At 51.7% G+C, this 19,219-nt stretch overlaps 1 protein-coding gene across 2 annotated transcripts; it reads left to right on the top strand.

Moving 5' to 3' along the window:
* The first annotated feature begins 6,284 nt into the window (after positions 1 to 6,284).
* On the top strand, positions 6,285 to 18,507 carry CFAP20 (cilia and flagella associated protein 20). 2 transcript variants are annotated; one of them, XM_075510235.1, is made up of 6 exons: positions 6,289 to 6,507; positions 14,047 to 14,126; positions 15,195 to 15,306; positions 15,659 to 15,847; positions 17,034 to 17,144; positions 18,024 to 18,507. In XM_075510235.1, the coding sequence occupies exons 1-6, from the start codon at positions 6,424 to 6,426 to the stop codon at positions 18,027 to 18,029; spliced, it is 582 nt and encodes a 193-aa protein (XP_075366350.1). In that variant the 5' UTR covers positions 6,289 to 6,423; the 3' UTR covers positions 18,030 to 18,507. The 2 variants fall into 2 exon arrangements, with proteins under 2 accessions (XP_075366349.1, XP_075366350.1); XM_075510234.1 differs by lacking the exon at positions 18,024 to 18,507 and having other exon boundaries at positions 6,285 to 6,507; positions 17,034 to 17,153.
* The last annotated feature ends 712 nt before the right edge of the window (positions 18,508 to 19,219 follow it).

Genomic DNA, 19,219 nt, shown 5'->3' on the forward strand with positions numbered 1-19,219 from the left:
TTGCGCCTGTCTCTGCCAGGGCACGGGGGTGGCAGGGGATGTAGTATCACGATGGACAGTTATATATTATAATTAAAAGAATTCTATATTGCTGAATAAAAGTTTTAAAAGAAGCATATGAGGAGGAGCATTCAGTGGGAGGGAGCTATGGGGCAGGACCAGCCACATTGGAGGATGGTGGCAGTGTGAGCTGTTCCCTGTGCCCTGCCAGGGCAGGATGGATGAGGAGAGCAGGAGGAACTATTTGTACAAAATCACCGCAGGGAGAGGCAAAGGAGCTACTTGCCACCTTTGGGGGTGTTCCTCCTTAGGCCCCCAGACTATTCTGGAGGTGCCTGTCTGGGTGGTGGCCTGGGTGCTAATGCTGGTACCTGGTTTTCCCAGCCTGTGGGGCTTGGGCATGGCTCTGTCTCTGCACCCCAGGATCTCCCATCTCTTCGTCTTTCTTGGGCTGAGACTCTCCTCCTCCTCCCCAGCACCATCACTGCAAAGCCCTGAGCTTGGAGCTCCTGCCCGTGGGCCTCTGCATCGCAGGAGTTCCCTTACAGATGTGGTGCTTCACCAGCAGCTCTTGGGAGAGCCTGGCCGCAATGCTGGTGGTTGTCCAAGCTATGCTCTGGTCTTAGATGTTAATGGAGCACTTGAAACTCCGGTCTAAAAACCTCCAGCTGGACTCTGTATGACTGTACATGGTCATTTCTCTTCTGTTGTCCCATTCCTTCACTGCCCATGTGTTTTTCCCTATGCAGTTTGCCCCTATACTGAAGCTGCCCAGGCTAAGGGTACCTCTGAGACAAGGCTCTTGACTAGGAAAGATAGACCTATTACCAGTTCCCAGGGAGGGGAGCTTGGGTAAGGTGAGCGGTGGGCTCCTGCGGGCACAGAACCAGACAGTGCTACTCTCACCTAGCCCTGGGCAGTGGCCAAAGTGGAAATGCAGGAGTGAGTCCTCACACAAAGCCTGTGAGTGTTACAGGTGGAAATTTGCCAAACACCATCCTTGTGCATCGCACCTGGAGATGTGCTGATGTGGGGCCACATGTGGACATGTACATCAGGCAAGTTCAAGCTACTAGTGCTGTAAGGCAGGGCTTGGTCCATTGCTGAGGCACGGTGTAATGATTGCCCTGTTGTATCCAGGGCTGTGCTGATCTCTGGCACCTACATTCAGCAAGACTCTTTTTTGGCTGGTGCAGATCTGGCCAGTGGTGAGAGCCTGTCCCTGCAGGGAAGAGCCCATGGCGGGGTCCACCTGCAGTCTACATGTGCTGGGCAGAAGCAGCTCTGCGAGCTTATGCCAGACTGAGGTCCCTGCAGCATGGTGGCACATCCAAGTGCTGTTGCTACCTCATCCATCCCTCTCCTGACGCTGTTGGGGCATGCCCCCCATTCCCGCCTGCTGCAGCCCATGTCCTCTCCAAGTCAACAGCTTGTCTCTAAAGGATGCTCTCAATGACTTTTTTTTTTTTTAAGTGTTGCTTGTCAGAAATAAACTCTTCTTTGCCTGCCTGTTTTTTGTCTTCAGTTTGTCAAGAGTCAGAAAGGTTTTGTTCATTCTCGCCCCTTGCTCCACCGTGACAGCCATTGCACAGTGGTTCCACCAAGGCAGGTTCCACCAAGGTTCCACCTTCCTTGACTTTCTCTGCCAAAGAGCTCCAGCACACACTGGCACTGTCTCCTTCTGCACCCACTCGTGTTTACGCTCCCCTGTTCTCTTCTGATCACTTGCTCAGCAGCAGCCTGGCTTCCTCCTCCTCCTTCTGCAGTGCTTGGAGTTCAGTCAGCATGAGGTCCAAAGCCTTCATCCAGGTTCTCTCAGCACCCAAAGCCGCTTCTGCACCTTGCCTCCCCTTGCATGTGGTGGCTATGGATATCCTGTCCAATTCCCTTTTTGGTTTCCTCATTACAACTGCCCTTTATCCAGTCCTGCTCCTGTAGGAAAATCCAGGCAAGGGGAGACAGCTGGACAAATCCCAGGACCTCACGCTCCTTCCAGAAGTCATTGCTTTTTTCTCATTTTTGCCATGCAGTGAAGGCTTTTGGCTCACAAAGGTACTGACTGAATCTGGTTCTGGTTTTACTGGTCCAAGCACTGTCCTTTCACTTGGCCCACTGGACCATGCAGCCAGCCCTAGGCATCTGCTCTCCAGTGATTGCTTAAGCTGAGAGGGCAATGGTCCAGGTTAGGATTTCTCAGGCTGTGAACCTGGACTGTATGCTCCAAGGCAAGCACAGACTTGGTGATACTGGAGAGAGCTGTTAACGTTTTGCTCTAGTAACTGCAGCCAGCAATGTGAAAGTTCAGAGGAGCAATGTTTCAGAAGCTTCCTGAAGATCTCGTTCCTCTGAAGGCATCGGATTGCTGGGAACTCTGAAGGGCAGGAAGTGCTTTAGTGCTGGAGCAGGCAACCTCTGCTCACTTGGACCAGACTATTATTTTAGGATGGGCCTTTTCCTCCACCTGCTCCCTAAAATCCAATCCCTCTACACCCTGGGATTTGGGAATGGGGGTGATGTCACATGGTGACATCTTCCTAGCAGTCTTCCAGGGGGACAACATCAGTGTGTCAGTCTCATTGAAATACACCTCCCAGAGGCCTCTTTCCAAGTGCCAGCCTCGACTATTAATATGTGTTAGTGTCTCATTAGGCTTCTCTGTTTCTGCCCTCTCCTTTAGCCCACACATGCCCGGAGAAGGAGGAGAGGCAACGGGTATTATTTTTCGTTAAAATTTGTTGAGAAATAGGGACAATTTGAAACCACATGTACCTCATGTGCAGCAAAACATGACATTAAAATGGTAAGTGGAGAGCATGGGAATGAGCAGGCTGTTCCAGGAATGGCAGCTGGATATTTGTCCCAGTTGTCTCTTACCATCTGATTAAGGGAACAAGTTATTTAACCATGCCGCGTAAAGTGTACTGATCATTTGATCATTTCTAAATAATGCCTTGCTTTTTGTGTGCTCCACTTGTTTGTGCGAGGTATTGTAAATGAAGGAGAAAGTACTGCTAACCCGGGTGCTGTGAGGGACTGCACATTTGGGACAGTCGGAGCATTTGTAGCCCAAGGGAGAGACAAGCACAACTAGCAGACGATGTTGTGGTTGTCGGCAGGATTTGGATGGGGCATTAGTTAGCAACAAGAGCTACACAGGGGCCTGGAGTTAAACTGCAGGACCATAAAGCTGATGCAGGATGGTAATTTTTATGCTGTTTAGTGTCTGTACATTGAAAATAGATGTTACAGATGTTATTACAGCAGGAAGAAATGTAATATATTTCAGTTTTAAAATGTAATTTCTAGCCCAAGCTGTTCCTGTTAAGCCTTTTCAGCTGTGCAAGGCCCTGTCTATACTCGAAAGCATTTTCACACCAGTAAGGCTGTACATAAGCCCCCCCTTATATCGTCAAGGTACTGCATCTTATCCCAGCTCACAAAAAGAAAAAAAAAAGCATTTATTTGCAATCATGCAGTAAGAGAAAAGGGTTGTTGCTGGCAGTTATCTCAAAGCATGAAGATGAATGTACTCCAACAGATAAAGCTTTCTACTGGAGGCTAGGCCAGAGCTGAAAGCAATAAAAATTTAAAAGGAGTAAGTAAACAGCATGAAAAATTAGGGTTGTACAATGTATTCTGACGCTTCTTGCTCGTGCTCAGATAAGGGCTGCTTCTGAAGATGAACTGGGTTTGGCTCGTGTCCCTGTGCCACAGAGACTTCCTGGACAAATAAATGGTCCCTTGGCAGCCAGGCAGCAGACAAAGCAGGGACAGGGCTCTGCCCACCTGTGTGCTTGTGTGCAAGGAGTTTTGTGAATCCTGATTGCAGAAGGTTTCACCAACTTGTATCAACAAAGAGCAGAGGCACCATTTTGGCTTGAGCAGTAGCAGCTGGTGGAGGGGAGGGAGGGAGAGTGTGTGCAGCCACATCACATCATCTGTTTCTTACCCCCATGGGAAGCTGCTTTGGTTTCTTGCCTTTGGGAAAGTTTTTTTCCAGAGTTTCACTCCTTGGGCACCTTTATTTGCTTGAGCAAATACATTTGTGCTTGGTACTGCATACACTGAGCTGGGTAGACCCACAGACATCGACGGGAGCTGGATCTGACACAGCCCTCTCTGACCCCAGGCAGCATATGCCCACCTCCCAGCAGTGTGCACTGCAGTCCCTCGGTGGTTATGCAGTATTCCTGAGCCTGGGGGCTGGTGCTTCTCCAGGAGGGCAAAGATGCCCCTTTCCACTAATCCAAAAATCCAGATCTCCACATGGGCACAGATCAGCACCTTCCTGCTCAAACAAGCCAGGCGGCTGGAGCTGCTGCCCCTCTCCCCTGGGAGGAGACCCTTGCACAGCGCTGGCATCCCTGCATGGCTTAGAGCATCAAGTAGAAGCTGGAGGTATTGCACTGACGGTGCTGCTGTATTTGAGGGCTTTCCTGCTCCCTCCTCCTACTGGTTTGCCTTGTGATGGGTATCTCTGGTGTCAGCGAGTGCAGAATCTGGCCCATTTCCACATGGAGATGGAGCAGTTCTGGCCTGAAATGCTGTCTGAGGAAATGCCACCGTGACAGCAAGCATGACACAGGACTGGGACAACCTCCTGCACCAGCTGATGTGCAGGAGGCTCCTCTGGAAAGCACAGATTTGCGGACATCCCAGCAGTTTCTGACCTAACGAGGCAGCAGCCTCCGGCACCAGTGCATCCCTGTCAGTGCTGCATCAGCATGCGGCAGAAACAGACAGCACATGGCTGCAGCCAGCTCCAGCCCAGGTGGCATCAGAGGGCTGGGAAACGGCTTGGCAGAGGGTGGGACATGCCTACTGCTGTTGTGTGACCGAAACATCCTTCCCTTCCACTCCCATCAAAGCTGTTTGCCTTTCCCTTGGCCACAGAGGTACAGGAAGGGGCCTGGCCATGTCTTAGAAAACCCGAGTCAGGAAACGACTTGGGAGTGACAGGAGCTGCTTTCCAGTACTCACACTTCATGGTAGTGCTACCCAAAAATGCAGGTCCACAGACACAGGGCTAAGCTGTGAGCATTTATAACTCATGTTTTAATGGAGCTGCTGGTATTAATAGTCAGACAGGATTTCCAATAGGCGTGCGTACCTGCTGATGCACACAGGCTGCTCCGAGCAGCACCAGGACTGGGATGGATGGATGTCACCTGCTGGGGCAAGTGAAGCTTGGGAACGTGGGAACAAGATTGGGGCTAAATGAAGCAACAAAGCAGAGCAAACAGCATCTGGACACTCCAGTCTTGTAAAACCAGCACAGAGTGAAACGGAGGCCCCTAGGAGAAAACAGCAGAGCCCAAACTGAGAAACACTCCATGAGCAAAGTGCATCATCGGAAACAGAAAACCAAAGTGTTGCCTTTTGTCTGATGGTTGGGAATCACAGGGGGAGAATTGGGACATCTTTAAAATGTACCCACATAAGTCCCAAGTGTTCAGTAGATGTAGTACCAGCCATTTCATTAGCTGCAGTGGACTGGTCATGGATGTGTGGCCTTGAATGGTCTTGGCTTCAGTAACGCACTTTGCTGAGTGAATGAGGAAAGAGGATGGAGTTGGTGCCCAGTGAGACCTCCAGGGAGGGTGGGAGCCCTGGCACTCAGCAGCAGAGCACAGGGCCCTGCCCAAGCTGGGGTTTCACTGTGCTAAGGACTTCCCTGCTGGCCAGGGTCTATTCAGGATGGCGTCCAGCACTGCGGCCACACCAGACCCACCCGCCCCACAGCCTGCACCGCCAGGACACCCTGAATATGCCCTTCTGGGGTGGGACAGCGGCATGACAGAGGCCGGCCCTGACCGGGCACCAGCCTCACCGGCGGGTGGGAAACCCCAAAGCCCAGCGCCTGCAGCCAGCGCTTTGGCAACGAGCACCGACGCGGGGTCCGGGAGGCAGAGCCGGGGTGGGCGGGCAACAGAGTGCGCCCCAGCCCTCGGCAGAGCCGTACCTACCGCCGCTCAACGCCGATGACCAGGCCCAAGGTCCGGCAGGCCAGTACCGACCATCCGGTGCCTTCCTAGGGCAGCTGGCGGCCTCCCCGCGGGGCTGCACCGTTGTGATGCAGGGAGGGCCCCGCCCTCGCCCTCCTCCGGCCCCGCCCCTCGCCCGCCACCTCCCCGCGGTCCCCTCCCTCCGCTCTGGCCCCGCCCATCCCGGTTGCCATGGCAGCGCGCGCTCCCACAACACCCCGTCCCTTAGCGGCAGCCGGAAGTAGATCCGACGGCAGCCAGTAGGGGCGGAAAGTAGTTCCCTAGTGACGGTAGCGCCGCGACCCGGAAGCGCGGGGCAGCAGCGCGGAGGGATCCGCAGGATCCGTCCTGTTCTTCCGCAGAGCGGAGGCTCCGGCTGCGGGAGAGCGGCGCCCGGCCCGGCCCGGCCCGGCCCGGCCCGGCCCGCCGTGGCCCCGGCATGTTCAAGAACACGTTCCAGAGCGGGTTCCTCTCGGTGCTGTACAGCATCGGTAGCAAGCCGCTCCAGATCTGGGACAAGAAGGTGAGGCGGCAGAGCCGGGGGAGCAGCGGGGCCGGGGGAGCAGCGCGGACGCTCGCCTCAGCCTCCCAGGGCAGGCCCGGGGCTGCGCGAGGCCGCCGCCGTCCCCGTGTGGCGAGACGAGGGGCCGCGGCCCACCGGGAAGCAGCCGGTGTGGCCCGGGCACCCGTGGGACTGCTCTTGTCAGGCCGCCGGTGCCTGAGCCACCCGTGCCAGGTTATCGGGACCCCCCCGTTTTTTTCTGGGGGAGGGAAATGTGTTATTATAAAAGTACCTTCTTTTCTGCCTTTGCTGAGCAGCAGAGCCCCGCCAGAGGAGCGGGGCAGCCCGCTGTCAGGAGATGCAGCACTGCAAGAGGCTACAAAAAATGTCAAATGCTGGAAATAGGCAGCAGAAAACAAAACGACCCTTTGCCACATATGGCGGCTTCCCCATGGTAGCTGGATGTAACTGAGATGGGGATCTTCTCTCATAGGTGACCCATTTTTTAAACAGGCTTGCTAAAGGTATTTAAAGGTAGGCTGTGTGGCAGCTTTTAGGGTGGATGGGAAGTCATGAATGTTTCATCTGTTTGTTTTTCCTTCCTGTCTGTTTCTAGAGTGGTTCTGTTGAGGATCGCCTGCCTTCTCCTGGGTATCTCGCATCAGGGAGCCCAGGAAGTTTGGAGGTGTTGAGACCTGTTGCTTCCTCCCCTTCACAAACCACCCATAGCTGTGTTGCTACCTAAAAGTGATTCTGCAAAACGCTTGTTATAGTCTCTGAGAGCAGGCTCCCCTCTTTGAGGTTACGACATGTATTCAGTTACTTGTGCTTGAAACTAACCTGAATTTCTTGTGATTTCAGCAGGAATTAAAGCCTTCAAGGCAGTTCAGCAGACAGCAGTGGTGTTTGACCTCAGTGGGCTCTCATGAGCATTTACAAGTCATGGGATGTGGGACAGGCAGTGCAGACTCATCCCGTTTCCCATCAATGGGAAGCTCTGTGAAGAACTGGGTTGCTTCACATAGTCTGGCTGTGTGCATGTGCCTGCGTTAGGGCTTTTGCACAGATATTTGTGACTTTAAAAAAGGATCAGTAGCTTATTTGGATGGTGTGAGAATGGGACATGTTAAAGACTCTTAGACAAAGGGATGTAGCATGCCTCCAAACTGGATAAAGCCATGAGCAATCTGGGCTGACCCTGCTTGGAGGTGGAGGTTGGACTGGAGACCTCCTGAGGTACCTTCTGATGTGCACTGTCCTGTGTGGGGTGATACCATTGCAATCGTGCAGCTTGTGTGGTTGCCAGCAGGAACTCTGCTTGCAGGGTGGATGTAAGCAGCGGTCCATTCGGGTGCAGTAGTCGCTGGATTGGCCAGAAAAGACTGATGAAAAGTTAGGACTGCTGTTCCCAAGGACAGCCTCTTGTTTTGCCTCTTGTTTTGCCCCCTTTCCCTTCCTGGGGGAGGGAGGTGGCACAAGGGCCTCGTGCCTGTTCTGGACCCACCACTGGCTTTGAGAAGTGCTGGCCTGTCCCAAGACAAGGGCATACCCATACCTACGGTAGTCTGGACGATGGTGCTGGCTGTGTTTCAGCTTGCTGTTGCTGGCCCAAGACAATGGGGCAGCCAGCAATGATGCAGGAGTGAGCCTCCAGAGGTCGGCCTTGGACCATGGTGTCCTGTCTGCCGGCGGGTGCGCCGCTGGGCCTGGGGAAGATTGCTCCTTACTGCTTTTCCTCTGGTCTGTTATGTTTGACTAGCGTTGCTAGCAGCAACAGCAGCATCAAGAAATACGTATGTTCAGACACAACTGTCTGTAAAGCTGCTGCTTCCTCCAAACGCTGTGAGATTTGAGGTTTGCATCTGTGAAAAAAGTTTCTTCAGTTTGTCTTTAGACAGCAGGTAACTTCCCAGTTATCCTGATTCAGAGGATATTAGGCATTTGAAGAACTTTTATTTTCTAAGAGGGCTATTACCCTTTTTTCCAGCTTCAGAAATCCACCTTTGTAGGCTTAAGATGGCTAGAAATACTGGTCAAGTAGAAATGTGGAGTGTTTTGTTTAGATTTCTAAAATTTTCTGAAATCTCTTTCTGAGCTTCTGTGAAGTAGGGGAAAGGCCCTGAAGACTGGGAGCTCTTGCTAAGTAGCCACTGAGAGCACAGCAGGACCATCCCTCCCACCCTGTGCCGCACAGAGCTGGTGGCTGTGCCTGATGGAGCCAGAGGTTGCCTCTTGGTCTGTGTGAGCCCGTTGGGAAGGGACCCCCAGAGCTGGCAAGGGAAGAGAAGTGCTCCTCTGGCTGTGACTGAAACATGTCCTCCATCAGAGAGGTTGTCCCCGAGGGAGGCAGGCAGGAGGCAAGCTCAGCCTCCGGCAGGGAGCCAGGCTCTAGAGTGAGCCGAGGGGCTGAGCTGGGGCATTTGGCACCACTGAGTCAGTGCTTTGAGTCTCCGTTGGCGGTGAGCACTTCTGATGCCGTTCAGCCATATCTTACCAAAACCGCGAGGCTGCTTGGACTTCTGATCCAGCCAGGGCTGGATGTCATGCTCCAAATGTCTGTGTGTCTGTCCTGCCAGTGCTAGCTGCAGGCACGTGCAGACAGGCTGGCTTTTGTGCGGAAGGGCACCTGCGTGACCTGGTCACCATCTCCCTGCAGCTGGGCAGTAGTGCAGCTTGCAAAAACTTATACCGAGCTACGTAGGACTGGGAGGAAGGACTCTGCTGCAGTCTGGCCCTGTTTTGTACTTATCTCCTCTCTTTTCTGCTGTCTTTCATCCTGTTTCTGGCAATGCTGAGGAGGAAGAGTTGCTATTCATTATCCCTGTAATCTGGGGAAGGAAAGCCTTCACAGGCTAAGGAAGGGGACCTGGTTGCAGATAGAAACACTGCTGACTAATTGGTTTAAAGCATGTTTAGCTGTTTTCTCTGTTACTGTCCTCTCCAGAGAAGCCCAAATCTGAACCTTCGCCCCTTGTGGAGCCAAAAGCTACCCTTGGTGAAAGCTGTCTTGTGTGGTGTGGAGGCAGGCTTTGTTGTGCACTACTGTCACCTGCTTAGGCAGGGTTGTTTCCTGGTGTTAAGTCTGCATGCTGTATCCCTGTGGCTTCCAGGATTTAATTTCCCATATGCCAATTGCTGCTTTAAATACAGAAAGGCACATGGGGCTTCCACTGGGCTGGTGATTTAAAAAAAGAAAAAAATGGGGAAAAAAAAAAAAAAAAGGCAAGTCATCCAGACCTCAGGCAGTTGGTTTCTCCTGAACAGACCTATAAATCCATCGGAGTTGCATTTGATGCAAAGGAGAGATAAGGTTATCCTGTAAGGATCCTCTCTCTGAGCTTAATGTTTTCTGGAAGTATCTGTGCAGGCTTGAAGCAGAGTTAAGAGCAGCCTGGCAGGGCTAGCTGCACTCTTGTGCTTATCAGCAGCAGCTGGGTGATCCAGGCTGAGGTTTCTTGAAACTGCTTAGTGTAGAGACAGGCCGGGGGGGTGGGTGCTCACAGGGCTTATCTCTTTCTTCCAGCAAATGTATGCAACATCACCCAGGTAGGTCCCTCTGAAGAAACAAACTTTGAAGATGAATTGCCCAAGGGAAGCTGAGGGACCACGTGCCACGGTTAGAGGGAGCAGGTGCCAGTGAGGGCACTCAGCCTGTGTCTCTGAGATATGCAGGGTACACTGGGGCACAGCTGAAGTCAAACAGAGTTGAGCTAGGGGATACTGAGGCAATAGGAGCCAAGAGGGAAATGCCAGTGAAACACCTCAGAGCACACAAGGGGTGTTCTCCTGTGAAGGAGACACAGACAACAGCCCAGCTGAAGTGCCTCTACATCAATGCACGCAGCATGGGCAACAAGCAGGAGGAGTTGGAAGCCATTGTACATCAGGAAAACTATGATATGGTTGCCATCACAGAAACACGGTGGGATGACTCGCACAACTGGAGTGCGGCGATGGATGGCTATAAACTCTTCAGGAGGGATAGGCGAGGCAGGAGAGCTGGTGGGGTAGCCCTATACGTTAGGGAGTGTCTGGATAGTTTAGAGCTTGATGATGGTGACGATAGGGTGGAGTGTGTATGGCTAAGAATCAGGGGGAAGGCCAACAAGGCAGATATTGTGGTGGGAGTCTGTTACAGACCACCCAACCAGGATAAGAAGACTGACGAACTATTCTATAAGCAGCTGGGAGAAGCCTCACGATCGCTAGCCCTTGTTCTTGTGGGGGACTTAAACCTACCAGATGTCTGCTGGAAATACAATACAGCAGAGAGGAAACAGTCTAGGAGGTTCCTGGAGTGTGTGGCAGATAACTTCCTGACACACCTGGTGAGTGAGCCAACTAGGGAAGGTGCCCCGCTGGACCTGTTGTTCACGAACAGAGAAGGACTTGTGAGCCATGTGATGGTTGGAGGCCGTCTTGGGCAGAGTGATCACAAAATGATAAGAGTTTTTGATACGTGGAGAAGCGGCGAGGGGGGTCAGCAAAACTGCCACCTTAGACTTCCGGAGGGCAGACTTTGGCCTGTTTAGGAGACTGGTCAACAGAGTCCCCTGGGAGGCAGCCCTAAAGGGCAAAGGAGTCCAGGAAGGCTGGACATTCTTTAAGGAGGAAGTCCTAAAGGCGCAAGAGCGGGCTGTCCCCAGGTGCCGAAAGACGAGCCAGCAGGGAAGAAGACCGGCCTGGCTGAATAGAGAGCTTTGGCTAGAACTCAGGAAAAAGAGGAGAGTCTATGACCTCTGGAAGAAGGGGCAGGTAACTCAGGAGGACTGCAAAGGTGTAGCGAGGCTGTGCAGGGAGAAAATTAGAAGGGCCAAAGCTGAGCTAGAGCTCAATCTGGCTGCTGCTGTAAAAGACAACAAAAAATACTTCTTCAAATACATTAGCAGCAAAAGGAGAATTAAGGAGAATCTCCAGCCCCTAGTAGACGGGAGAGGGAACACAGTGACCAAGGATGAGGAAAAGGCTGAGGTACTTAATGCCTTCTTTGCCTCAGTCTTTAATAGCAGGGCCAATTGTTCTCTGGGTACCCAGCCCCCTGAGTTGGAAGATAGGGATGGGGACCAGAATGGAGCCCCCATAATCCAGGGGGAAATGGTTAGTGACCTGCTGCACCACTTAGACATTCACAAGTCTATGGGGCCTGATGAGATCCACCCAAGGGTACTGAAGGAACTGGCAGAAGTGCTCACCAAGCCCCTTTCCATCATTTAGCAGCAGTCCTGGCTAACTGGGGAGGTCCCAGTTGACTGGAGATTAGCAAATGTGACACCCACCTACAAGAAGGGCTGGAAGGAGGACCTGGGGAACTACAGGCCTGTCCGCCTGACCTCGGTACCAGGGAAAATTATGGAGCAGATCATCCTGAGTGCCGTCACATGGCATGTGGAGGATAACCAAGGGATCAAGCCCAGCCAGCATGGGTTCAGGAAAGGCAGGTCCTGCTTGACCAACCTGATCTTCTATGACAAGGTGACCCACCTAGTGGATGAGGGAAAGGCTGTGGATATTGTCTATCTAGACTTCAGTAAAGCCGTTGACACGGTTTCCCACAGCATTCTCCTGGAGAAACTGGCTGTTCATGGCTTGGACGGGTGTACTTTTCACTGGGTTAAGAACTGGCTGGATGGCCGGGCCCAAAGAGTGGTGGTGAATGGAGTTTACTCCAGTTGGCGGCCGGTCACAAGTGGTGTTCCCCAGGGCTCTGTGTTGGGGCCAGTTCTGTTTAATATCTTTATCAATGATCTGGACAAAGGGATCGAGTGCACCCTCAGTAAATTTGCAGATGACACCAAGTTGTGCGGGAGTGTTGATCTGCTTGAGGGGAGGAAGGCTCTACAGAGGATCTGGACAGGCTGGATCGATGGGCTGAGGTCAATTGCATGAGGTTCAACAAGGCTAAGTGCAAGGTCCTGCACTTGGGCCACAACAACCCCATGCAACGCTACAGGCTTGGGGAAGAGTGGCTGGAAAGCTGCCCAGTGGAAAAGGATCTGGGTGTGCTGGTTGACAGCCGCCTGAATATGAGCCAGCAGTGTGCCCAGGTGGCCAAGAAAGCCAATGGCATCCTGGCTTGTATCAAAAATAGCGTGGCCAGCAGGAGTAGGGAAGTGATCGTGCCCCTGTACTCAGCACTGGTGAGGCTGCACCTTGAATACTGTGTTCAGTTTTGGGCCCCTCACTACAAGAGAGACATTGAGGTGCTGGAACGTGTCCAGAGAAGGGCAACGAAGCTGGTGAAGGGTCTAGAGCAGAAGTCTTATGAGGAGCGGCTGAGGGAACTGGGGTTGTTTAGCCTGGAGAAAAGGAGGCTGAGGGGAGACCTTATTGCTCTCTACAACTACCTGAAAGGAGGTTGTAGAGAGGTGGGGGTCGGTCTCTTCTCCCAGGTAACAAGTGATAGGACGAGAGGAAATGGCCTCAAGTTGCACCAGGGGAGGTTTAGACTGGATATTGGGAAATTTTACTTCACTGAAAGGGTTATCAAGCATTGGAACAGGCTGCTCAGGGAAGTGGTTGAGTCGCTGTCCCTGGAAGTATTTAAAAGACGTTTGGATGAGGTGCTTAGGGACATGGCTTAGTGGTGGTAGCATTAGGTTTATGGTTGGACTTGATGATCTTAAAGGTCTTTTCCAACCTATACAATTCTGTGATTCTGTAAACCTGTAAATCGTTTTGTAGCTCATGACTGGAACCATCCCATTAGAAGCTTAATGTATCCTATATATTAGCAGCAGTGGTAGATGCTAAAGAAATTAATTCACGAAGCTGGAAGGAGCATTGCAATTTGCTGATCTAGCATTGGGGAAGAGCAGAGGGCTTAATTAGCAAAAGTGCCTTTTAAATGGAGATAAATTTGATGGGAAGTGAGCTGCTTCATTAAAAAAAAATAAATCCTCAGACCCAGGGATTTAGCCATGTTGCTTGGGGAGGAAAATGAATTTGTGTTGGCTCCTGGTTCCAGCCCTGGCTTCCCTGAGCTCTGTGGGGCTACATCCAAGTAGCTAAATCCCTGTGCCCCTCAGCAGAGCAGATGATGGCTCTGCACTTGCGTGTGCTGCAATTGTGAAGAATTTTAACCAAGCTCTCATCTGGTCCTGCTCTTCCACAGAGGCAGTCAGCCATGCCCAGCAGTAGAGACTAAGACCCCTTGGTGACCAGTGGCTGGCTTGTGGCTCCCTTTGCTTGCCCCTGTATTGCTTGTACTTGTTTTTACCCCTTATCCCACTGTAGTTTGATCCTGCTCTGACACTTCTATGTTTGTTTATTTGGGCCTTTAACATGAGGCTTGAGTCATTTGTGTTCACTGTAGTGTATTTTGATAGGCTGAAGTCTTGCACTTGGTCTCCGTGCAGCATGCTGGGCCATAAACTCTTGCTTGGAGTCCTGGCACTGTGGGGTGGTGATCAAAACCTTGGAAACAGTGATGTCCAGGACAATAGGAGCCAAGTGAATGTAGATGGGTCCTCCTGGGATCTTTTTCCCCCTCAGTGGAGTTGTGGGCACCTCTTCTTTCCTTCTCAAATAACATCTGTGCTGTCTGCCCCACTTTTCTTCCAGGTGCGCAATGGCCACATCAAGCGAATTACTGACAATGACATTCAGTCGCTGGTACTGGAGATTGAAGGAACTAACGTCAGGTAGGATAAGGCATCCTCTTCTGCCCTAGTGTGCCCATCTTTCACTTCTGCCCTGGAGCAGAGTGAAAGATGTCAGTGCCCAGCAGACATGTCCTTCAGACTCTAATGCAATCTCTTTGTCAATAAATTGAAGAATATGATCTGGGGTCAGATCACTGATACCCCTCTGTGGCACTGTACCGTGCAGAGCTCTCTGTCATCTTCAGTGGGGCTAAGGGATAAAAAATAAAAATAAAGTCCTGTTATTTTTCCATCACTTGGGGGAAAAAAGCTGTATTTGATACCTGGTCCCCAGTCAGTGCCGCCAATTACTGAGAAAGCAGCACTGTCTTCTGCATCTTTTATTGTCTTAGGCCTGCTCTGCTGCTCTCTCCATGTGACAGCTGCTCTCCTGACAGCAGGAAGATCAAAGGGAGATTTATGAGGGGAATTACTTATGGCACTTCACTTAGCAACCTCATCTCCATCAACCGGGAAGAGAGACACCAGCTCCATGAGTGGGTTCAGAGGCTCCAAGGCTTCTCCAGGGGTGATTCAGAGCAGGGCGCTCCTTATAAGGGCAGCAGAGACTCCTCTCCTGCAGACAGGCTGAGCCAACACTTCTCTTCCTCCCAAGATGTGTTGATACAGAACTTGCCAGGCATGATGTGTACTTCTAGGGCTCGTGACCTCTGTTTTCCTAGCCATATAGAGCACACAGGGCCACTGCTGTGTTCTGGAGCGCTCTACCTGCTCAGTCAAGGGTAGGAGGAGGTTGTGTTAAGAAACAGCGTTGACATGGCCTTGAAATTGGGGAGGTGAAGCTGTCCAGAAAGGTGTTTCATGCCCCAGGTGAGAGAGGTGGGATTTGAAATGCATTCTTTGGGCCTTTTATCTTGTTCTCCCTGCAGCTACCTCTGAAACTCTCCCTCCTGTTGCAGGAAGGCCTGGTTGTTGCTGAGATCTTATGATCACAGCTATCTTTTTCTGCCTGTCCTCCAAGACTGTGTTAGGTCAAGGGAGAGACGGGACTCGGGCTGTGTGCTTTGTGCCATGTGAGATCCTAAAGCGTTTTTCTGTCCCTCTCAGTACTACGTACATCACGTGCCCTGCTGACCCAAAGAAGACTCTGGGTATCAAACTACCTTTCCTAGTGATGATCATCAAGAACCTGAAGAAATACTTCACTTTTGAAGTGCAGGTGAGGAGCATGCAGTGGGGAGGCCCCTCCAGGGACTAGTGAGGAAGGTGCCAACTTCCAGTGTAACTTGTCCCAGGCAGCATGTGTTCCCCAAAACAGTTTTGCTTTCTTGGCCATGTGATGTGTCAGGTCTTCTGCTATGGGGGCATCAGTCAGCTCCCAAGCACATTGTTGCTATTCCTGAAAATGGGTCTGTTTCCTGTGTTAAAAATACTTCTGCTGTGAAATGGAGGGGTGGGAGTAGGAGAGCCCTCTCTCAGAGACAGATAAAGCCTGAGTCTAGAACAGCTGCTGTCTCGGGGGGCTGGGGGCCCCTGACGCGTGGGTCAGTAGCCTTCCTTCCTTGCCCCAGGTGCTGGATGATAAGAACGTACGCCGGCGTTTCCGGGCAAGTAACTACCAGAGCACGACTCGGGTGAAGCCATTCATCTGCACCATGCCCATGCGGCTGGATGACGGCTGGAACCAAATCCAGTTCAACCTGTCAGACTTCACACGCCGGGCTTATGGGACAAATTACATTGAGACCCTGAGAGTTCAGGTGAGAAGCAGGCATGTCCTGCCCACAGAAACCAATGGTTGGTAGTGTTGCTGCTGGCTGGGACAGCCTTGCTGTAGATTGGGAGTCTGGGTTTAGCTCTGAGTGGTCCCTTTGCCAGTCCCGCTCTTTGCAGAGCACTGCAGGTGGGGAGCAAAGGCCTGACTGAGGCAGCAGAGGTCTTGGTGCTGCCTCACTTCACTGGACTAGACTGGGATGAAGGAGCCCGTTTCCATCTTGGTTCTTTTGCTGGTTGTTGGTTAGGGTAAGAGGTGCAGTCCACCTAAAGTCCCCTGTGGCGTGCCACGCATCCTGCTGGATGGAGGTCTGCTGGGAATTAGCCATGTGCTGCCTTACTGTCCAGATACACCAGACAGCAACCAGCTGAGTGGGAGCCTGGCTGGTAAAGACCCAGGGTGTTATGGTCCATACATATCCCCAGTCAAGCTTGTTTCCTAGTGCGGGTGGATTGACCCTGCCTTCACTGAGCCCCTTGGACCAGACCTGACGCAGCATTTGTTCCTGCTGAGCACATGAAACTTGCTCCATATGCTAGGGATTCATGTTCACTGTGTCCAGTGGCATGCATTATTTTGAGGAATGCCTGTGTGTGGAGCATGCCTGTTCCTTAGTATGATGGGACTGCTGCAGTTCCTTGTGAGGATGTCCTGAGATGAGCAGGCAGTCAACTGAGAAATGGCTGCCTTCTCACATACCCATGAGGGGGATGGGAGTGACTCTGTCGCTGCCAGCTGATAGTAGAGGCAGTACAGACTGGACAGTCTCGTTCCTGACCTCAGGGAGGCCCTGAAGAGGAAGTGTTAAAAATGCAGCAAGCTGAAGCTGAGAGTGTTCTGGCAAATGCTGATACCAGTGGAGAAGCAGAGGTGGGTTCACAGCAAAGGACCCTCTAAGCAACTATGGCAGATCTCAATTTGCAGAGATGCCAGATTTGGCCAGAGCTTTGCCAAATCTCTTGAGCCAGCTTGCATCACTGGAGAGAGCATCTAAAGCAAAGCAGAGGGCATGGGCCAACATTTCTTCTCTGATGCTGTGTCAGATTGAGAGATAGGCAGTGAGGTCTCTTCTCCGGTTGCTGAGCCAAGGAATCCAGGCTGCTGCACGACAGTGAAGCTGGATGTGGAAAGAGCACGTGGAAAATGGACTGACTCTTTGTTTTGACTCTCAGATTCATGCCAACTGTCGCATCCGACGGGTGTACTTCTCTGACCGGCTCTACTCAGAGGATGAGCTCCCAGCTGAGTTCAAGCTGTATCTGCCTGTCCAGAACAAGGCCAAGGTAAGCTAGCTGTAGGCAAGGAGGGTGGGAGCAGCAGCTGGGCCAGGCTAGCATTCCTCTTGCTCCTCCCGCTGCCTTCACAATCCAGAGTTTCTTCTAGCAGCAGAGTTCTTACCAGCTTTGGCTGTCAGCCAGGGAGCACCCTCACTGTTGCCAGGGTGAGCAGTCTGTTGGGGGTGCCTTGTGTTTTGGCAGGAAAGTCACTCAGCGTGGAAGTTGTCATTCCCATCTAGGAGCAGGGTGAGCTGTGCAGCTGCTCCCCACGTCCTTCCTGTTCATGTTGAAGGACTCTGGGCAGAGTGGCAGCCTCCCGGCATCTCTCCAGAGCTTTCACCCATGAGTCAGCACAGCGGCTTTGCTCTTCAGAGCTAGCTGCAGCTCCACGCTTGTCTTCCAGGAGAGATGCTGTTTGTGTCCCTCTAGCCCAAATTTACTCCCCTCTGATCTCTTCCCTGCCCAGTGCAGATGGTGGTCCTATGAGGTGGGAAGGAGATAGGCAAAGATGTGGCTGCCCAGCAGGAGGAGATGCCAAGCTCTGTTCTTATGGTGATGGGAGCAGACTCCCTGGCATATTGGCAACAGTCTTGAGGCTTGTGAGGAAGCACCTTCTTTGCCAGGGCCAGCCTGTCCCAGTGCAGTTCCTTCTTTTAGCAGAGAAGATTCCTGGGCAAAATTTCAAGGAGCCAAGGGAGGATGTTGGGTGCTGATCGTAGTGGGAGGTAGAAGGTTAACAGTTCCCCTCTGGGGAACCTGTCACTGCCTTCTGGGCTGTAGCAGCCACCTGGGGTGTCTGGGGAATGCTTGGAGCCCTCCCAGTACAGTTGTCTTGGTATTGCTGAGTCTAATAAGTGTCTACTTTCTTCTCCCTGCTCTGTCCAGCAATAACACCACATTGGGAAGAGATGCGATAAATGTTTGGGGTCAGTAGGAAAACAAAAGCAGGTGGAAGAGAAGGCCCTGCTGAGACCAAGTTTTAGATCAGCTCACCTTGCCTAGGGTAACTTTGATTCGTCTGGTATCCCTCTTCTGGACAGGACACAATTAACCATGTAACAGGTCTGGGACTATATTGTTGGTGTGCGAGTTGTACAGAATCAGAGTTTTCCTAGCTGTTCCTAAAGTGCTGAGCCTAAACACTGCAAGTGGCCTGGTACCTGATGTTGTGTTGCACAGAGGGGTTGCTCAAAGTGGCCACTGTGCCTCCAAAGAGGGGATTCAGCAGGAATTATGGGGTTAAGCGTGCCCTCTTGAAGATAGCAACTTTATTTTTTCTTTCCTTGTTTTCCATCTCTTATTTTATATATGCTCTAAATATGGATGTAATACTCACTCTTGGAAAGTTATTAAACATTTGACTCTGTAAGTCTGCTTCTGGCTTCTTTCTCCTTTGATGGATCCTTTAACTTGCACATGTTAGCACTTCAGAAAGTGCCAAACAATTTATTTAGGAACCCAGATGTTAGCATTTGCCTCTGAATTTGACTTTGACTGGCAGCCTTGCTGTTTAAGGGATAGCATAGACATGAACAACAGCAATCTGGAGAGAGGAAAAATAGTAAGGTTTCCATAGAGGAGACAGGATCTGTCTCCAGTCCATAAGGTTTGTGGTACTCTACCTATGACAAAAACTCACACTGTTCACTTAGTACATGGAAATGTTTTTTTCATTCTCTTCTTACTTGAAGCTGTTTTCCCAGCAGTGACAAATTGGTCTTACCTGCCTGTTAGGGTACAGCTCTGTTCACTGTGTAGTTAAACAACTCACTCCAGCTCTCAACCAAGCTTTTAGTAGCTACTTATAGCAAGAGGCACACAATAGCCTTCCAGCTGCCAAATTGTCCCTTTCCCCAGGGATCAAAGCGGGGAGGTTTAGCAAAGCAGCATAACAGGAGCGGAAGTCTTTTCCTGTGCTGAAGCTGCCCTTCCCTGCCTCAAACCAATCTGCCTTTGTTGTGGAAAGGCTTGCAGAGGGGAGGCCGCAGACCTCTGCCAGTAACAGAGAGAGTCTGGGAGTAGCTGATGCCTTCCCTCCCTGGGGCCAAGCCCCCCACAGTAGGGTAGGTACCCAAGGAGAG

The sequence above is a fragment of the Mycteria americana genome, chromosome 8 (assembly GCF_035582795.1).
Source record: "Mycteria americana isolate JAX WOST 10 ecotype Jacksonville Zoo and Gardens chromosome 8, USCA_MyAme_1.0, whole genome shotgun sequence".
Taxonomy (NCBI): Eukaryota; Metazoa; Chordata; class Aves; order Ciconiiformes; family Ciconiidae; genus Mycteria; species Mycteria americana.